Source organism: Hypanus sabinus, chromosome 13 (genome assembly GCF_030144855.1).
Source record: "Hypanus sabinus isolate sHypSab1 chromosome 13, sHypSab1.hap1, whole genome shotgun sequence".
Taxonomy (NCBI): domain Eukaryota; kingdom Metazoa; phylum Chordata; class Chondrichthyes; order Myliobatiformes; family Dasyatidae; genus Hypanus; species Hypanus sabinus.
Window position 1 is genome coordinate 46,731,284 of NC_082718.1, and position 20,002 is coordinate 46,751,285.

General features: G+C 40.8%; 1 protein-coding gene across 3 annotated transcripts in view; it reads left to right on the forward strand.

Moving 5' to 3' along the window:
• Window positions 1-20,002, forward strand: part of LOC132403834 (copine-8) — a 336,023-nt gene that overhangs the window by 78,120 nt on the left and 237,901 nt on the right. Inside the window, exon 3 of one of the 3 annotated variants that reach the window (XM_059987561.1) lies at window positions 16,730-16,847. The exons of the other annotated variants lie outside the window; for them this stretch is intronic. Within the exon in view, the coding sequence (XP_059843544.1) occupies window positions 16,808-16,847 (40 nt within the window). The 5' untranslated portion in view covers window positions 16,730-16,807. The remainder of the gene's footprint in view (window positions 1-16,729; window positions 16,848-20,002) is intronic. 3 annotated transcript variants of the gene reach the window in all.

Below are 20,002 nucleotides of genomic sequence, written 5' to 3' on the forward strand. Positions count from 1 at the left end.
CTCACTATTTTGCTCTTTTTGCTCTATTTATTGATTTTAAAAAATTTCTTTAATATAACTTAAAAGTATTTTTGTATGTTACACTGTACTGCTGTTGCAAAGCAAGAGAATTCACAAATATATCAATGATAATAAACCTGATCCTAGTACACCAACTGAACAATTATATTGCTGATTGAATTTTGATGTTACCGTCATGGCAATTTGGTTGATGACAGAAATTTTAGTGATGAATTATTACATTTCCAAATGTGAGATCGATACTGGCAATGATGTGAGTAGAGATGATCTTTTCTTGTAGCAGCTGAATGCTGACTAGTTCCTTAATTGAATGGTGACGATGGAGCAGACTGCAGTGGTGGAAGACAAGGTGACTGTGTGAGTGGTGTCATTGAAGAAGAGACAGTGGTTAGTAATTTGAGTATGGATGGACAGATGGGAAATGCAGGAAAAACTTTTGAAATGAACTTTATAGACAATGGTAGACCTGAATGGACTTCAGAGGCAAATGAATCACCTTGAAATTAGAGCATGAACTAGACAATATCTATTTGAGGAAAAACTTAAGAAGTAGGAATGGGATTAGGCCATTAGCCAAGATCATGAATGTTTTTTCTACCCTAGTGTTAATTTTAAATGCGTTTCTCATATGCCTTCATATCCAGAAATCTGTCACTTTATGTCTTGGGTGATCACCATGATTACGCCTCCATTGCTCACTAGGATAGTGAATTCTAAAGACAAAATGTTTGCAATGAGGAAAAGGAAATGATGAGTCAACTTGCTCTTCAAGTTGTGAAGAAAAACAATTAGCACAGCTAAGGGATAGAGAAATAGGCAACTCTGGAATTTGTTTGTTTACTAATTAGGTGCTCACAGTTTATTATGATAGTCAATTGCATAATGTGTCCCATTAATACATGTTGACTTTGGTTAAGGTTAGTTTGCACTGATAGAAGCTGCTGAATGGGTGTGGATTCCATGCATCTGCTGATGGAAGCCTCTCCAAAGAATGAGACAGGCTTGTGGAATGCAAAGTTGAGCTCCAACTGAATTTTACTTGAGGCACCTGATCACTTACTGGGAAGGAACAATGTAATCAGTACATTGGAATCCGGGAAGCCAACCCAGCCCTGTGGGACGATGTTGCCATCTTGCTGATTGCGTCATCTAGATGCCTCGCCTTTGGCAACATTGTGAAAGGTTTGATCACCTCCACATTGTGGTCAAAACTTAATTCCATCTGTCAACAGCCGCCACACACCATCACAATGCATCACATTGCTCATTTTGAACAGGGCACATGCATTATGGGTTTTCACTCATCTTCAGGTACAATAGTCCAATAGTATTATACAGTATACACATCTTGTAGCTTACCTGCACTCCCAGCCAGACACACTGTGCAAAATTCAAACATTTTCCCCTTTTTACTAAAGGATGCTGTGCAATTCATGCCATTACGAACAGGGAGCTAAGCATGAGGCATTAGCTGAACAGTTGTTAGAGTGAGTGGGATGTGTGGCAGTGCACAGATAACTGAGGATAACATTGTGCACTTAACTTTATCTGCAATCTTGTACTCCATATAACCTGTTTGCTCCTTCCCCTTGGTGTGAGTTTACAGCCCAGTAACCAGGGATTCTCATGTGGCCTCGAGGCAGTGGATGAGAAATAGGCAGCTTACCACTTAGCCCTTGCACCTATCGGTTCAAGTACAGATAGCTTGGAAGTCTTGAGCAGGATCTGCTGCTGGTGTGTCATTGTAAATGCAGGGTCTGCAACTAAGGCAGAGAGAAGATCTCTGATGCCACCCCTGGATTACAGAATGGCAGAGAAGTCCTGCACCAGCAGACTTGTCTGCGGATTTTAATGTCAGATGCTGTTTGACTTGTTGAGTTCCTCTAGTGGTCCAAGATGGCGCTGATAAGTGGTGACTATTTGCATGTAGCTCCAATGGGAATCATCAAATATTCCCGTTTAGGACTACTACAGGTGAAATCCAAGGTTATAGCCAATGATACTTCAGTAAGTAGCATTGTCTCAGATGATCTAAAAAAAAATCAATCAATCCTAAAAATTGACGGACCCCAGAAGGCTGGCTCAAGACCCGAGTGCATTTTTCCTTTAAGACAAAGGAAGCAGGGAAGGTGTGCTCCATTACAGGTACAGTTGAAACACAGGCTTTGAACTGCCACTCCCAACTACTCAGCAAATGAACAGTCTCTGGAAAATAAAATCGAAGATTGCAGTGCCAGAGGGCATCAGAGACTGCTGTGCGCAAAAACATGACTCACCCTTGTCATTTCGGACATAGTGTTACAGCCTGACTGCTTCACCATCCGCCAAAAAGGCAGGTAGAGGAGGTGGAGAATGCAAAGGCAGTTCTTTCTCAATCCCGCTCACCTGATCTGGAACTTATAGTGGTTAAATGTCGTCTATTTTATCTTCCAAGAGAATTTTCTGCCATCAACCTGGTAGCAGTTTACATTTTGCCTCTGGCCAACATGAGGCAGGCGCTGGTGGAGTTGTGATCGGCAGATAAAAAACAGTACACTGATTTCTTCCCTATCATTGCGGGGGATTTCATCCAGGCCAGCTTGAAGAAGTCTGTGAACAAATACCTTCAACATATCACCTGTGGAACCAGAGGAGCCAACACACTTGATCACTGTTATACACCATCAAGAATGCTTACCGAGCACAGTTTGGAAAATCCAATCACCTAGCTGTACTTCTACTCCCAGCATATAAACAGAGACTAAAACGTGCAGCACCAGTGGTGAGGATCAAGAAGGTATGGCCAAGGTAGGTAGAAGAGTGCTTATAGACTGGACAATATTCAGGGATTCATCTTTGAATCTGAATGAATAGACCATAGTTATCACTGCCCCTCAAGATCTGTGTGGATGAGTGTGTGCCTTCAAGAACATACTGGACAAACCAAAGCCAAAAGCGGTAGGTGAATCTTGAGATTTGTAGTCTGCTGAGGATATTGAAGACTGGGGATCCAGACCTATACAAGAATTCCAGGTACAACCTACAGAAGGGTATTTTAAGAGTGAGAAAACAATTCCAATTTAAGTTAGAGATAGAATTTGATGTAAGTCAGCTCTGGCAGGGTTTGCAGGCCATTGCTTCCTACAAGGTGAAACCTAACGTCACGAATGACTCTGATGCTTCACTCCCAGATGAGCGCAACACTTTTTATGCGCGCTTTGAAAGGGAGAATAAAACTACACCTCTTCGAATCCCTGCAGCATCTGGTGACACAGTGAACTTTGTCTTGGAGGCTGATGTCAGAACATCTTTCAAGAAGGTAAACCCCCACAAGTCATCAGGCCCTGACAGTGTACCTGATGGGGAATCGACAACCTGTGTCAACTGACAGGAGTGTTCAGGAAATCTTTTAATCTTTCAGTGCTAAGGTCAGGTTTCTCACCTGGTTCAAAAGGGTGACAATCATATCAGTGCCTAAGAAGAGCAGACTGAGCTGCCTCAACAACTAAACAACTATCGGCCAGTTACACTCACGTATACTGTGATGGAGTGCTTGGAGAGGTTGGTCATGGCCAGAACCAGCTCCTGCCTAATCAAGGACCTGGTCCAGCTATGATTTGCCTATCACCACAATAGGTCTACTGTGGATACAATTTCAATGACTCTCCACTCAGCCTTGGATCACCTGGACAATACCAATACCTATAGATTTGCTATTTATAGATTATGCTCAGCATTCAACACAATGATATCCTCAGTTCTAACCAGACCAAAACCTGTCCCTCCTTATTTTCCTGTGCAACAGAATCCTTGAGTTAATTGGGTGGCCACACTTTGGGTGGATCAAATATCTCCCTGCTGACAATCAGCCCTCGCACAGCTCAGTGATGCTTGCTTAGCCCACTGCTTTACTCTTTCTGTGCTTGTGACTGCGTGACCGAAGTGGTATCTATAAATTTGCAGATGGCACAACTATTGGCAGAACTTCAGATGGTGACAAGGCAGGGTACAGGAGTGAGATAGGTCAGCTGGTTCAGTGGCGTCGCAACAACAACCTTGCACTCAATATCAAGGAATTGATTGTGGACTTCAAGATGAGTAAATCGAGGCAACACGCACTAGTCCTCATTGTGGAATCAGCAGTGGAAAAGGTGAGCAGTTTCAAGTTCCTGGGTGTCATCATCTATGAAGATCTATCCTGGGTCTAACGTATTGATACGATTACAAAGAAGGCACAACGGTGGCTATATTTCATTAGGAGTTTGAGCAGATTTGGTATGACACCAAAGACACTAGCAGATTTCTGCAGATGTACCATGGAGAGCGTTCTGGCTGGTTGCATCACCGTCTGGAATGGAGGGGCCGCTGCCCAGGATCGGAAAAAGCTGCAGTCAGCTCAACCAGCTCCACCATGGGCACTAGCCTCCTCATCATCAAAGACACCTTGAAAAGGCGGTCCCTGAAAAAGGTGGCATCCATCATTAAGCACCCACATCATCCATGAAATGCCCTTTTCTCATTGCTACCATCAGGGAGGAGGTACAGGAGCCTGAATACACACACTCAATGTTTCAGGAACAACTTCTTCCCCTCAGCCATCAGATTTCTGAATGGATAATGTTCTCACGTACACTACCTCACTTTTTTTTCCCTTTCCTCTCTTTTTGTATGACTTTATTAATATTTTATATATTTCTGATTGTAATTTATAGTTTTAAAATTATTACATACTACTGCAGCAAAATGACAAATTTCATTATATTTGCCAGTGCTATACAGCCTGATTTTGATGCTTTTAATTAATTGTTCCACATCCCAGCATCTGCAACCTCTTGTCTTTGGACCACAACCATTATAGTACCTGGTACCAGTGTTTTCTTTAAAATAAAATGCCTTGAGAGGGTCCCACTGTGCAGCATTTATTGCTCTGCCAGTCTGTGTGTGCCCTGGCTTTTTACCTGTCAGCCAACCAGCCCAGACTGCAACCATACAAACAGTGTGATTGAGACCATGCTGCATAAATGACTGCTGCTCAAAGATGTCCTTTGGAAACCATCAGCAACATCTATCCCTGGACCCATTGCAAATTGCCTATCGCCACAATAGGTCAACGGCAGATGCAGTCTCTCTCCACACAGCTTTAGACCACCTGGACAACACAAACGCTATTGTCAGGATCCTGTTCATCAACTATAGCTCAGCATTTAATACCATCAATTTTATTTTATTTTGTTTTTTCTCTTCCATATTGTGTATTGCATTGCAATGCTTCTGCTAAGTTAACAAATTTCACATCACATGCTGATGATAATAAACCTGATTCTGATTCTGATCAGCTTTCACCTGCTCTGCTGCAGTAGTCTGGGTGATATCGTGACGGGCTGGCAGGAACATGTGCAGGTAACCTGGGAGCTTGTGCAGGTACGAAGGCAAAAAGGAAAGTCGTATGTAAATCAACAGGTATTGGTCTGTAAGGTAATTGCCACTCGCCGAGCAGTGAGCATTTTCCAATGGATTTTAAAGTAGATTCTCTTTATGCCCCTGTTTAGTGATGGGTCAGCCTTATTCTATCAAAGCTGGAAGTCCACTAATCTGTTAGGAAGTTATTATTTGTTTTTAAAAAAAAAATTTTAATTAGTTTTTTATACATTTTCTACATAGCTACAGATAAAAAACCCCAGATCAAAATGAAGAACATTGATACAGTGCAAAAATAAACATACAATAATAATATGATATAAAGAAAGATAATTGAGAAAGCACCCAAATTGAAAATATGTAAAATTAGTATCTTCCCCAAGCCCCGCAACAAAAAAAAGAACTCCAGACCAACCACAGGAAGTTATTATTTGTTAAGACACGATAAACTGCCTATCTGGGAAAGTGCCTGTTTCCTCTGAAGTAGAAGAGAATGAGAGCTGATTCCTTGAAATAGTCATCAGTACAGCACAAAAAAGGCCCTTCAACCCAACTCCTCCATGCTGACTGTTGTCTAGCTACACTATTTCTGTTTCCCTACATTGGCCCACATTCCTCTGAGCCTTTTCCATCTATGTGTCTGTCTGAATACCTTGTAAGTGCTACAATTATACCCGCTGGATGGATGGCCTATCCTCTGGATGATCACTTCTTTTGGCTTACACCTTTTCACCCTTTGCTTCCCTGCTCATCTGAATATCTTTTACCTGACACTCTTAGCCTATACCCTCTAGTTTTTGATCTCCATACACTCGGATATTCACCTGATCTATGCTCCTCATGATTTTATAAACCTTAAAAAGATTACTCCCTAACCTTTCTTTTCCAGAGGAAGAAAAGTCCTAGCCTGTTGTGTTCTTTATACGTACCATGGGTTGCTCGTGAAGAAACATATTCTGGAAGAACATAACTAAAACTTCTATTTAACAGCAAACAGCAACCACATTTTAATATGCAAGTTTCTAGATTATTCTGTCATTTCTGCGCATGCTCCAAACTCCATCCAATCATGTTCTTACACGTGATATCACCACATCTTCCTTTCCTTAAAAAGAAAAACAATTAGCAACATTAATCAAAACAAATGCATAATTTAACATGTCTCTATCAGTCTCTCTGGGGGTTTATGAACACGAGTAGACCTTATAAGTGGTTCACACAGTTCTTGTGTTTTGTTGTTATTTTCATGTTTCATCTGGTCTGCATCACTTAACTAAAATTCTGAAAGTTGGTTCTTTCTTGAGGCCTTTGCGATTTCTTAACACACTGCTCCTTCAGTTTGGGCAATGTATGATCTGGGTTGTACTTCAAGTACTGTAGCTTTCTGTGTCCATGTGTTCATTTTGTCTCGTATTCTCAATTCATCTCCTTGGTGCAGTTCAGGTAATGGAGGAGAACATCTGTCAAATTATGTTTTCTTCTTTGCTTTGTGTTCATCTTTTCACTTGTTCACCTCCCTCTGTTCTCAGAAGGCTCTCATCTGTTGGCAGATTGGATGTCAAACGGCATCCCATCAAGAGCTGAGCAGGTGAAAATCCACATTCAAGTGGAGTACTGCGATAGGCTAACAAAGCTTTATAAAAATCACCTCCACTATCTTTTGCTTTGTGCATCAGTTTCTTGATAATTCCTACCGACTTCTCAACTAATCCATTGGATTGAGGGAAGAATGGACTTGATGTTGTATGAACAAAACCCCGTTCATGAGCAAAATGTCTCATACATTCACCATTGAATTGTGGACCATTGTCTGTGAAAACTTCATCAGGTACACCATGTCTGGAAAGAACTGATTTTATGCATGGAATTACATTCTCTGGTGTTGTTCTGCTCAAACCACACACTTCAGGATACAATGAATAGTAATCTGTTATTAATAGATAATCTTTGTTGTCAGTTACCAAAAGATCAATGCCTACCTTCTGATAAGGTCGAGGACTAGGATGTGGATGCAGTGGCTCCTTAGGGTTGCTAGGATGGTATTTAAAACGTATTTGACAAGAAGACACCAATTCTGCAATTTCTTGATTCATCCTGGGCCAAAGCATCACTTCCCGCGCCCTTGTCTTACAGCTTTCAATGCCTAGGTGGCCTTCTTGAATTTTCCCAAGCATTTCTTTTTGGAGACTTTTAGTTATCACAATTCTACTATCTTTCTACAAGATCTCATCCACAACAGACGGTTCTGATCTGTGGTTCCAATAATCTTGTACCACTGAGGTACAGTCATGCCTATTATCTGGCCATCCATCCATCACCATTTGTATTAGCTGACTGAGAATTTTGTCCTCTGTCTCGATACACAGCAGTTCCAACTTTTTGGGAGCAGCGGATACAGTTTCTATGATCATTATCAACAAATGCTTGAACATCAATAGTGTCCCTGTGACTGTCTTTTGTTATTGGATCCACAGCTCTGGGAAGTGTGTCAGCCATGTACATGAATTTTCCAGGTGTGTATGACACATTCAATACATATCTTTGCAAAATGATCATCACTCGCTGAATTCGCAAAGGACAGTCGCTTAAAGGTTTGCAAAACAATGCAATCAGAGTCTTATGATCCGTTTCAACATCAACAGATTGCCCTGACACATACTGATGAAATCTCTCACAAGCAAGCATAACGCTGAGCAATTCTTTTTCAATTTGGGCATACTTTGTTTCTGGATCAGATATTGCACACGATGCATATGCCACTGGTAGCCATTCCTGATCATGTTTCTGGAGTAATACTACCCCTAAGCCTGCCTGAGATGCATCACATGACATTTTGATGGGTCTCTCAGCATCATAGAATTTCAACACAGGTTCTTTGGTGAGTAGTTTCTTGAGATTTTGCCATGCCTTCTCCTGTTTATGATTCCAGCTCCATTTGTTCTTCTTTTCTGTTAGTTGCCTCAAGCAAGCTGTTCCGAAAGATTGGGTATGAATTTTCCCATGTAGTTAACCATTCCCATAAACCTCTGAACATGCTTTTTATATTGTAGTCTTGGTATGTTCTCAATAGCAGAAACCTTCAATGGATCAGGACACATACCCTCATTGCTGATGATATCACCCACAAAGGTAAGTTCAGTCTCTCCTAGCTGACATTTGTCTTTATTCAACTTCAGGTTTGCCTTGCGTGTTGCCTCAAAGACTTGTTTGAGTCTGGCGTCGTGCTCTTGTTTAGCTGATCCCCAAACAATAATGTCGGCCATGGAAGTATCCACGCCCTCAATGTGCTCATACAGTATGTGGATGGTTTTATGGTACACTTCAGGAGCTGATGCGATTCCAAACTGAAGCCGAAGAAACAGTATCTGGCAAAAGGAGTGTTAAAGGTACACAACTTTGAACTTGGTTCATCTAGTTTAAGTTGCCAGAAACCAGAGGATGCATCTAATTTACTAAAGTACTTTGCATTAGCAAATTGTGACATAATTTCTTCATGAGTAGGCAATTTGAAATGCTCTCTTTTACTGGCTCGATTCAAGTCTCTTGGATCTAAGCAAATCCTCGGTTTTCCATTTTTCTTAGCAACAATAACAAGCGAATTGACCCATTCAGTCGGTTCATCAATTTTTTTTATTACTCCTAGCCATTCCATTCTGTCAAGTTGTGGTTTCAGTTGATCACGTAATGCAAAAGGCGCTTTTCTACATGGATGTACTACGGGTGGCACTGTGTTGTCAATTTTAGTCATGTGCTCTCCTGGAAGACAACCAAGTCCTTTAAGCAAATCCTCGGCCTCTTTCATCAAGTCACTATATTCTGACTCTGTGTCACTATCCAGGATTAAGACTCTTTTCACCAAATTCAGTCTCTCATGGGCGGATAAACCAAGTATTGACTGTACATTTTTTTGGCACGACCACAAATGAAAGCGTGTGTACACTGTTTTTGTGTGATAATTTCGCCACACATGTTCCTTTAACTAGACTGTCTGCACCTGAATTCCCAGTCACTTTTATATTTGTCTGATGTAACTTTGGTCTTGGCTTTAGTGCATTAAACTCAGATTCAGCAAGAACATTTACTTTTGCTCCAGCATCCAATTTAAACAGAATAATGTTTTGGTTCACCTCCAATGGCATTGTCCAGTCATTCTTACTTTGTTTATTTTCACAAAGCACATCTATATAAAACTCCTCACGTTCATTTTCAAGCACCGCATTTACGTGTTTTATTTCTACTTCTGCAACAGTGTGAAAAATGATTACTGTTACAGCAGTGATTGCACATTTTTCCATACGCTGGACACTTTTTAGGTTGGTGCTGCCTCCCACAGCGCTCACATAACTTTTTTCTTTCAGATGACATCTTGCTGTCTGTTGGTTTCATTGTCATTTCATTATTTTTTTCTACTATGTTTGTGCTTTACAGCATCTACACAGCTCTCAATAAAAAGCTCTTTTGCTTGCGATATCACAGTTTCTGAAGCTTTGCACAGCCTCAAAGCTTTTTCAAGGTCGATATCTTGTTCTCTTAACAGTCTTTCTCTCGGACCATTCTCCAAAATGCCACAAACAACTGCATCTTTAATGACAGAGTCTGTGAGCTCTGCAAACTTGCCTGTTTTACTGTAGTGTCTCAACTCCTTAACAAATTAATCAATCATTTGACCAAGTCTCTGCCAACACTTGAAAAATCTGTACTGTTCATATATCACATTGTGCTTCAGTATACAAAATGCGTCAAATTTGTTGATTATCGCTTTTAAATTCAAATTATCTCCATTCTCAAAAGTAAAGTGGTTATATACCTCAATTGCGTCATCCCCAATCATGTGGAGTAGAATGGCAGCTCTCGTTTTTACGATTTATTTTCTGCTCCGATCACCGATAAATAAATTACAAAACACTGTTTAAATTTTTTCAAATTTTCCAGCTACGTTTCCAGTCAGCTGAAGCGTCAATGGGAGTTGCAAAACTTCCATTTTTAAAGCTGTTAGCAAACAACAAAAAAGTTTGCGCTCTTTTTTTCTATTATTTTCGCTTCTCCTGTGTTAGCAAAACGTATTATTCTTCCAGACCGACTTCTGACACCATGTTGTGTTCTTTATACGTACCATGGGTTATTCATGAAGAAACATATTCTGGAAGAACATAACTAGAACTTTTATTTAACAGCAAACAGCAACCCCGTTTTAACAAACAAGTTTCTAGATCATTCTGTCATTTCTGTGCATGCTCCGAACCCCATCCAATCACGTTCTTACATGTGATATCACCACATAGCCCATCTTGTCTCTCATAACCCAAACCTTATAGTCTTATAACATTCTTGTAGATCATACTTTCACCATCTCCAGTTTAATGACACTCATCCTATAGCATAGCAACTGGACTGTCTATAAAATTCTTAGACAGCTAGATGTGGGAATTGCTGAAAAGATGTTTCCTATGCTGGAGAGGTGGCTTGGAGTTGTGGCCTCAGTATAAGGGATATCCTGTTTGGGACCAAGTTGGAAAAACCTCTTCACTTTTAGGGTGGTGGGTCTGTTGTGCCTGAAGGCTGAGAGTGCTGCAATGATGCTCATATTGAGAGTGAGAGTGCTCATATTTAAAAACTGGCATCAATTTTTATATTGAGTAATTAAAGGGAAGGACAAAGAATTAAAAGTTGAAAGTAAAACTGGAGATGCTGGAAATCGTAAACTAAAAAGCAGAAAATTGTGGAAATGCTCAGCAGGCCCATCTTTCCCAGGCTTGTGCTGCCTGACCTGTGGAAGGAGGAAAAGTTAACGTAATGGGGCTAGGCCCATTTTTCCCCTTCCTGATGCTGCCTGACCTGCATTTCCTGTTTTTGTTTCAGGAAAGAAAGCTGGAATGTCGAGCTGCTCTAAGACTGTGCAGGTCCTATAACTTGCTTCTGCCTTCACTTGTTCCATCTCTTCCAGTTGAGTCAGAGTGAGGAACTGAAGCACTGGCAGACATTCCATTCTGGGAATGAATCATTAATTTAAGGTGCCATTACGTAACAGTCAGCCCTCCTTATCAGCGAGTTCCGCATGCGCGAATTCAACCAACCGTGAATCAAGAAAACCCAGAAGTGCTCTTCCAGCACTTGTTGTTCGAGCATGTACAGACTTTTTTTCTTGTCATTATTCCCTAAAAAATGTAGTATAACAACTATTTTACATAGCATTTACATTATGTTAGGTATTATAAGTAATCTAGAGATAATTTAAAGTATATGGGAGAATGTGCGTGGGTTATCGTGGATTAGGATAAATGAAATCAGAAGTTCTCTTACTAAGTAAGTCAGAACAGGTACATCCATTTAGCGTCAGTTAGTCAAATGTTTGCATTCGTATATAGTATATATTTTACCTTTCTATGCATATAAAATACTTAAGAATGTATGTTTCAGTGCCAGGAGGATCAAAAACCCAAAACTCAATAATTAAACTACTGTGTAATTGTAGCTTTCATCAGGGCAGGGCCTTTCTCACTTTATCCTTTAAAATTGTTCTAATTGTTGACCGACGTAGCCTAACGCTTTTCCAGTGACCGATGGCATTTCACCTCTTTCCGATCGCTTTATTATTTCTACTTTTATTTTCAATCGTGATCGTGATTATTTCGTGAACAGAAACACTGCAGATTCAGAACTCTGCCACCGGGTCCTAATGTCCACTGTACTGAGACAGGTTAAATAAGGTTTGGGGTTCCGCTGGGTCCTAAGGTCCACCAGATTGAGACAGGTTGAATAAGGGACTTGAGCATCCACGTTTTTTGGTATCCGCAAGGGGTCCCGGAACCAATTGCTCGCGAATAAGGAGGGCCGACTGTACAATCTCTCATTTGTAGTGTGGACTTGATGTCATAGAAAGATTGAATACTTTGCAGCACGGAAAAAGCTCCATCTGCCCATGTGCTTTTACAGCTGAGATGCCGCTATTGAGACTTGATCTTGCATTTCTTCTCTTGTTCCAAGCCATTAAGACTACAGCACATCTCGTGCTTTCCGAAATGCATTTTAAATCTAGAATGTGCTTCTTCCTGAATCACACCATTGATTGTGATTTATGAATCCCTACCATCCTTTAGGTGACATTTCTTTTCATTACTGCCCCTTCACCTTTCAGCTCATTAAAGGTATTTCATGCTTTGCAAAAAAAAGTGTTCCAGGAAAATGTTCTGTAAAATAACTTTTATTAAATAAGGTTGAAAAGGCCGAGTGAAATGTATTGCAGGTTTAACTATGGCTGGAGAGTGGCTTGCTACTTTTTATAACAAAAATGGATTTATAAATGGAAGACACAGATCCAAAAGATGACATTATTGTAAAAATACATAAATCAAATGTTTGCAATCAAGGAATATCTGTATTTTAAATCAGTGCTTGTATTAAGTTCACTGTAAAATGAAATAGGTTGCTGGACCCTTAAAAATTTTACAGACATTGATTTAAATCACCCCTCAACTTCCCTGAGTCAAATGAAACAACTCCAGCCTATTCAATCTTGCCTTATAATTGAAAAATGTCATCTCTGGCATAATCTTGGTAAATCTTGTTTGAATTACCCTGCAGACTATCATATCCCTGCATTAATGTGGTGATCAACTCTGTATGATGATATCTGAAAGCTGTGGCGTACCCAGTGTTTTACACAGTTCTGGAATGATCCCTTTGCTCTCGTATTGCCTTGGCCAATAAGCAAGAACATCCCACATTCTTGTCAACCACCCAATCCGCCTGCCGCCACTCTAGGGATTTGAGGACATGCAGTTGTTGGTTTCATCATTCATATAACATTTATTGATTTGCCATCTTCTCCTGTTTCTCAATCAATAAATAAATAAGAAATAAGAACATAGAACAGTATAGCACAGCACAGGCACAGGCCCTTTGGCCTGTAGTGTTGTGCTGAACCAGCTAAAAAGCAAATCAAATACAGCCAAACACTGATCCCTCCTGCCTACACAACGTCCATATCCCTTCATCTTCTGACATCCATATGCTTTTCTAAATGTCTCTTAAACACCTCTCCCGGCATACCAGGCAATGCATTCCAGGCATCCACTACACTCTGAATAAAAAAAACTTATCCCTCACATCCCCTTTGAATCTACCCCCTCTCACCTTCAGTGCATGGCTGCTGGTATTAGACATTTCTACCTGGGGGGGGGGGGAAGATACCCCAGGTCTACTCTATCTATGCCTCTCATGATCTCGTAAACCTCTTATCAGATCTCCCCTCAGCCTCCGCTGCTCCAGAGAAAACAGCCTAAGTTTATCTAGCCTCTCATCATAGCACATGCCCTCGAAACTAGGTAGCATCCTGGTAAACGTCTTCTGCACCCTCTCCAAAGCCTCAATATCCTTTCTAAAGCAAGGCAACCAGACACGTATACAATACTCCAGATGTGGCCTAATCAGAGTTTTATAAACTTAAGAGTTTTAATAAGTCTTGACTTTTGAACTCAATGCCTCGACTAATAAAAGCAAGCATTCCATAAGCCGCCTTAACCACACTGATGACCTGTGTAGCCACTTTCATGGAGCTATTAACTTGGATCCCTAGATCTCTCTGCTCAGCAACACTGTTAAAGGTCTTTCCCTTAACAGTGTACTGTTTCCTTGCATTTACCCTATCGAGGAGCAACACTTCACATTTATCTGGGTGAAAGTCCACCTGCCAATTCTCTGCCCATATAAGCAACTGATCTATATTGCACTGTATTCTTTGCCAGTCCTTTATACTATTCACAACTCTACCAATCTTGGTATCGTCTGCAAACTTACTAACCTACCCATCCACATTTTCATCCAGGTCATTTATACACATAATAAGCAGCAGAGGTCCCAGCATTGTTTCCTGTGGGACTCCACTATTTACAGACCTCCAGCTCGAGTAAGTCCCTTCAGCCACTACCCTCTGTCTTCCATGTGAAAGCCAGTTCTGAATCCAAGCAGCTAATTTACTGCTGACCCCCTGCATCTTAATCTTCTGGATTAGCTTCCCACAAGAGACCTTGATAAGTGCCTTACTAAAATCCATGTAGACAACATCAACTGCTCTACCCTCCTCAATCTCCCATGTCACCTTATTTTAAAAAACTCAGTCCAAGTTGGTAAGATAATGATCTGGCCTGCACAAAGCAACGCTGGCTTTCCCTAATTAGGCCATGGTGTCCAAATGCTCAAATATCCTGTCTCTAAGAATTTTCTCCAGCAATTTCCTTACAACTGATGTGAGACTCAAGATATGGTTCCCAGGCTTTTCCCTTAGATAAAAGTATACTTTCAGAAACTGCTTTTGTGTATTTATACCTGCTCGATTCAATCATTTGGCATACAATTTTCTTCCATCATTATGCTTTACCTAACCAGTTTAAATTAAATTTGGTTATAGACCGTTTGTCACAAGTCTAATTTTCCACACTTTAAGTTCCCTGTAACTCTTCAACTGTACTAGTTCTTGTTCTGAAGGTGATTTTCTTTCTAAAAATGTTGTCTTTGACATTATTCTCTTTATTCTCACATCTTTGTTATTAAGATTTCTGGATGAACATTGCATGTTTACAAACCTGTGTTAAAGTTGGAACGTTATTCTATTTATTGAGAAAAGTGTCAAATAATCCTTTCTGACCCATCGAGCCGCACCGGCCAGCAGCCTCCAGTGTAATCTTAGTCTAATCACGAGACAATTTACAATGACCAATTAACCTACCAGTCACTATGTCTTTGGACTGTGGGAGGAAACTGGAAGAAACCCACATCGCAGGGAAAATGTACAAAGTCCTTAGAGGGAGCGGTGTGAAATGAACACGGGTCGCCTGTACTGTAAAGCATATAGTAACCACTATGCTACTGTACTGCCCTTTGCTTCCCTTACTTGTGCTTTGTTCATTGAATATGTTTTTTCTGGAGTTCCTGGTTTTGCTTTGTTGTTCTCTGACGTGACCAGCTGTGCCTGGTTTTCTTATCCCCTGAAGAAGCTTGTGACCCTTTCACCACTGCACACTGCTCTTACAATAGGTAAACAGCCTGTAGTGCACATTACTGAACTGAACATCATCGCCTTTGTCTGCAGTCTCCTTTCAGTGTGCCTTTCCCAAGCCTACATTACTGGTTTCTTTAACACTGCTTGTCTATTACCAAGTTTCTTTCTGCATCATGAACGTCATTTAAATGCTTTGATTGCTTTAACCTCTTGGTTCGACTTGCTGGCTTTCTTCCAAATAATTTTCATACCCTGAACACTGGTGCCCCTATTTTTAAATATCAGCTCTTGTCATTTCCTCTGGTCATGTACCTGTTTGGACCATTCCTCATTCTACCTGCCACCTGAGGTATTTCAAGATAAGCACACCAAGGCCCCATTATTCTTCTTCACTTGCTGGTATCCCTACTATTTGTTTATTCCAAATTTAAGCTCCAGTCCTAGATTTTTTGACTGATTTGTGTCAACTAAATTTATTACCTTCTGTTCAAATATTTACTTTTTGATTTATTTGCCCTTAAGTAACTTATTGTCTCAGCCATAACTCTTTCCTCCAATTATGTGATAACAGCTTTCATAATCTCTTAGACCTATCATACTTTTCATTATCCTGTATAAGCATTGGATAGCAACCAAATCACATGTACAATGGATTCTGGTTAATTAGGCCATTCGTATTTTGGGGCAGCTGCTTACTTGGGACAACTTTTAAAGAAAAAGAAATTCAGAAAATGGCTGGGGTTCCCTTTGCTTATTTGAGGCATTACGCCACTTAATTGGGGTAGGTGACTGTTGCCGGACGTTTCCTAACTGATGTCAGTCACGTGCATGTTGTGTGACTATTAGACACTACACTGTGCTTAGAGGGAACAGTTTTTAAATAGTGTCACTAATGTGTTCAAAAAGCAGTGATTTTTGTCACTGACGGTGAGTAAAACAAGATATTAAGACAATTCAGCACTGCAATTTCAAGCATTCAGGTGTGGAGATGCCAGAGGGAGCTGGGAATGAAAATGAACTGAGTTCACAACTTCAAAAGTTAGGAAATACAAAGAATTTTAAGGTATCGGTGGCAATCACCTTCAATGTTATAATTAAAATGAAGATTTGGAAGATGCAATTGTCGAAAGTACTGTTTGAAGGCAGTCCATTATCTAAGTGACTGCACTGATTTTGTTCATTTGCAGTCAATCCAAAGAACACATCAGCATACACTGGATGAGCTCCCCCGTCGATAACTGTTAGGAACTAATACACAATTCTATAGTACAGTAGTAGTTTCAATAGTTTCACTTTTCTCACTATTACCATCAGGTAGGAGATACAGAAGCCTGAAGGCACACACTCAGCAACTCAGGAACAGCTTCTTCCCCTCTGCCATCCGATTCTTATATGGACATTGAACCTGTGAACACTACCTCACCTTTTAAATGTATTCTATTTCTGTTTATTGCATGATTTTTAATCTATTTGAAATATGTATACTGTAATTGATTTGCTTATCATTATTTCTTCTATATTATGTATTGTATTGAACTGCTGCTGCTAAGTTAACAAAGTTAATGACACATGCTGGTGATAGTAAATCTGATTCTGAAAATTTATTCTGTCGTACTTTTTAAATATATAATTTATATATAAGGCAAATAAAGTGTGACAGTGGAAGGGTGTGTATGGAACTGGAGATAGCGAAGTACTTAATGAACACTTTGCTTCAGTATTCACTACAGAAAAGGATCTTGGCAATTGTAGAAATGACACAGCAGACTGAAGAGCTTGAGCATATAGACATTAAGAAAGAGGATGTACTGGAGCTTCTGGAAAGCATCCAGTTGGATAAGTCACCGGGACCGGACAAGATGTACCCCAGTCTACTGTGGGAGGCAAGGGAGGAGATTGTTGAGTCTCTGGCGATGATCTTTGCATCATCAATGGGGATGGAAGAGGTTCCAGAAGACTAGAGGGTTGCAGATGTTGTTCCCTTATTCAAGAACGAGAGTAGCCCAGGAAATTATAGACCAATGAGTCTTACTTCAGTTATTGTTAAGCTGATGGAGAAGATCCTGAGAAGCAGGATTTATGAACATTTGGAGAGGCATAATATGATTAGGAATAGTCAACATGGCTTTGTCAAAGGCAGGTCATGCCTTACGAGCCAGATTGAACTTTTTGTGGATGTGACTAAACACATTGATGAAGCTAGGGCAGTAGATGTAGTGTATATGGATTTCAGCAAGACATTTGGTAAGGTGCCCCATGCAAGGCTTATTGAGAAAATAAGGACGCATGGGATCCAAGGTAACCTTGCTTTGTGGATCCAGAACTGGCTTGCCCACAGAAGGCAATGTATGGTTGTAGATGGATCATATTCTGCATGGAGGTCAGTGACCAGCAGTGTGTCTCAGAGATCTGTTCTGGAACCACTTCTCCTCATGAATTTTATAAATGACCTGGATGAGGAAGTGGAGGAATGGGTTAGTAAATTTGCTGATGACACAAAGGTTGGGGTGTTGTGGATAGTGTGGAGGGCTGTCAGAGGTTACAGCGGGACATCGATAGGATGCAAAACTGGGCTGAGAAGTGGCAGATGGAGTTCAACCCTGATAAGTGTAAAATGGTGATTCATCTTGGTAGGTCAAATGTGATGGTAGAATATAGTATTAATGGTAAGACCCTTGGCATCATGGAAGATCAGAGGGATTTTGGGGTCCGTGGCCATAGGACAATTAAAGCTGCTGCGCAGGTTGACTGTTTGGTTAAGAAAGCATATGGTGCATTGTCCTTCATCAACCATCGGATTAATTTTAAGAGCTAAGAGGTAATGTTACAGCTATATAGGCTAGACCCCACTTGGGTTCTGGACACCTCACTATAGGAAGGATGTCGAAACTATAGAAATGGTTAAGAGGAGATTTATAAGGATGTTGTCTGGATTGGGGAGCATGCCTTATGAGAATAGCTTGAGTGAACTCGGCCTCTTTTCCATGGAGCGACGGAGGATGAGAGGTGACCTGATAGAGGTGTATAAGATGATGAGAGGAAATTATCATGTGGATAGTCAGAGGCTTTTTCCCAGGGCTGAAGTGGCTAACACGAGAGGGCACAGTTTTAAGGTGCTTGGAAGAAGTTACTGAAGGGATGTCAAGAGTAAGCTTTTTACACAAAGAGTGGTGAGTGAGTAGAATGGGCTACTGACGATTGTGATGGAGGCAGATACAATAGGCCCTTTTCAGAGGTTCCTGGATAGGTACATGAAGCTTAGAAAAATAGAGGGCTCTGGGTAACCCTAGGTAATTTTTAAAGTAAGAACACGTTTGGCACAGCATTGTGGGCCAAAAGACCTGTATTGTGCTGTAGGGTTTCTATACTTCCATGTTTATGGTCAAAGAGTAACTTGTCAGTTTTTTTAATATAGCGTTTTACCTATTTTCATGAAACTTCAGCTAATTGTGGCAGCTGTTTAATTGGGCCAAAATGTATTGTTTTCAATGTGTCAGAATTAACTGGAATCCACTGTTTTCCATAAACACTGGAGATTCTGCAGATGCTGAAAATCCAAAGCAACATACTCAAAATGGTGGAGGGACTCATCAGGTCAGGCAGCATCTATGGAGACGAATTAGTCTGTGCTTGGGAGCGAGTTCTGGAAAGGGTGGGTAAAGAAGCCAAAATAAGAAGGCAGGAATATGTTGGCAGGTGATAGCTAAAGCTGGGTTGAATAGTTCTATTTAATATCAGAAGATGTATACAATATACAACCTGAAATTCTTGTTCTTCGCAGACGTCCACAAAAACGGAAAGGTACTTCAAAGAATAAGTGACCAGTAAATATGTTAGAATCCCAATGCCCCCACTACTCCCCTCTCTCACACACAAGCAGCAGTTATGCAATGACCCTCCCCCCACCCCACTCCCACTTCCTTACATCAAAAAGCCTCAGTACCCACTACCCACCAAGCAAGCAATAGCAAAGCCCTCAAGAGAGACTATGATCTGCAGTCCAACAAAAACTAACAGTTCACCTGACAATTTGAAATGCTATAGACTCTTTCTTTCCCTCTAATAAAAGGGCAGAGAGGTGTCACATAGTGAGAGGGGAGACTAAGAGAAAAAAAAACAAAAACAAAAAAAAAAGCTCGAACTGGCTGATTGCAGTGTTAAAGTCTGCCGCGTTCCTCTCCCCACTGAGATCTCCAGCTCGAGAATCAGGAGGGAGAGGGAGAGATTCACTAAATGCAGTGGCCTCTGATGGCTGATCTGCTGTTCACAATAGTCTGTTTTCACCTGTGACGCTTCAGTTGGTCATACCAGCTCATCCACAAGGCTGCAAAACCTCAGCACCTTGAAGGTATGCTCGTCTTCTAGGCTTCATCCTTGGGATCTAGAAAAAACAGCCAGTTGATAAACCCAGGGATCGGGAACCATTGCCGTAAATAACCAATCTGAGTGCAGCTGCAGGTTGAGGGCACTTACAGAACTCTATCCACCTTGAAAAGGAAAAAAGCAGAGGCATCAAAGGCAGAAATTAAGCTGTTTCCACAGATGCGCTAGAAGAAGCTGCTGTCTTGTGCCGTCGTAGCTCTAGTT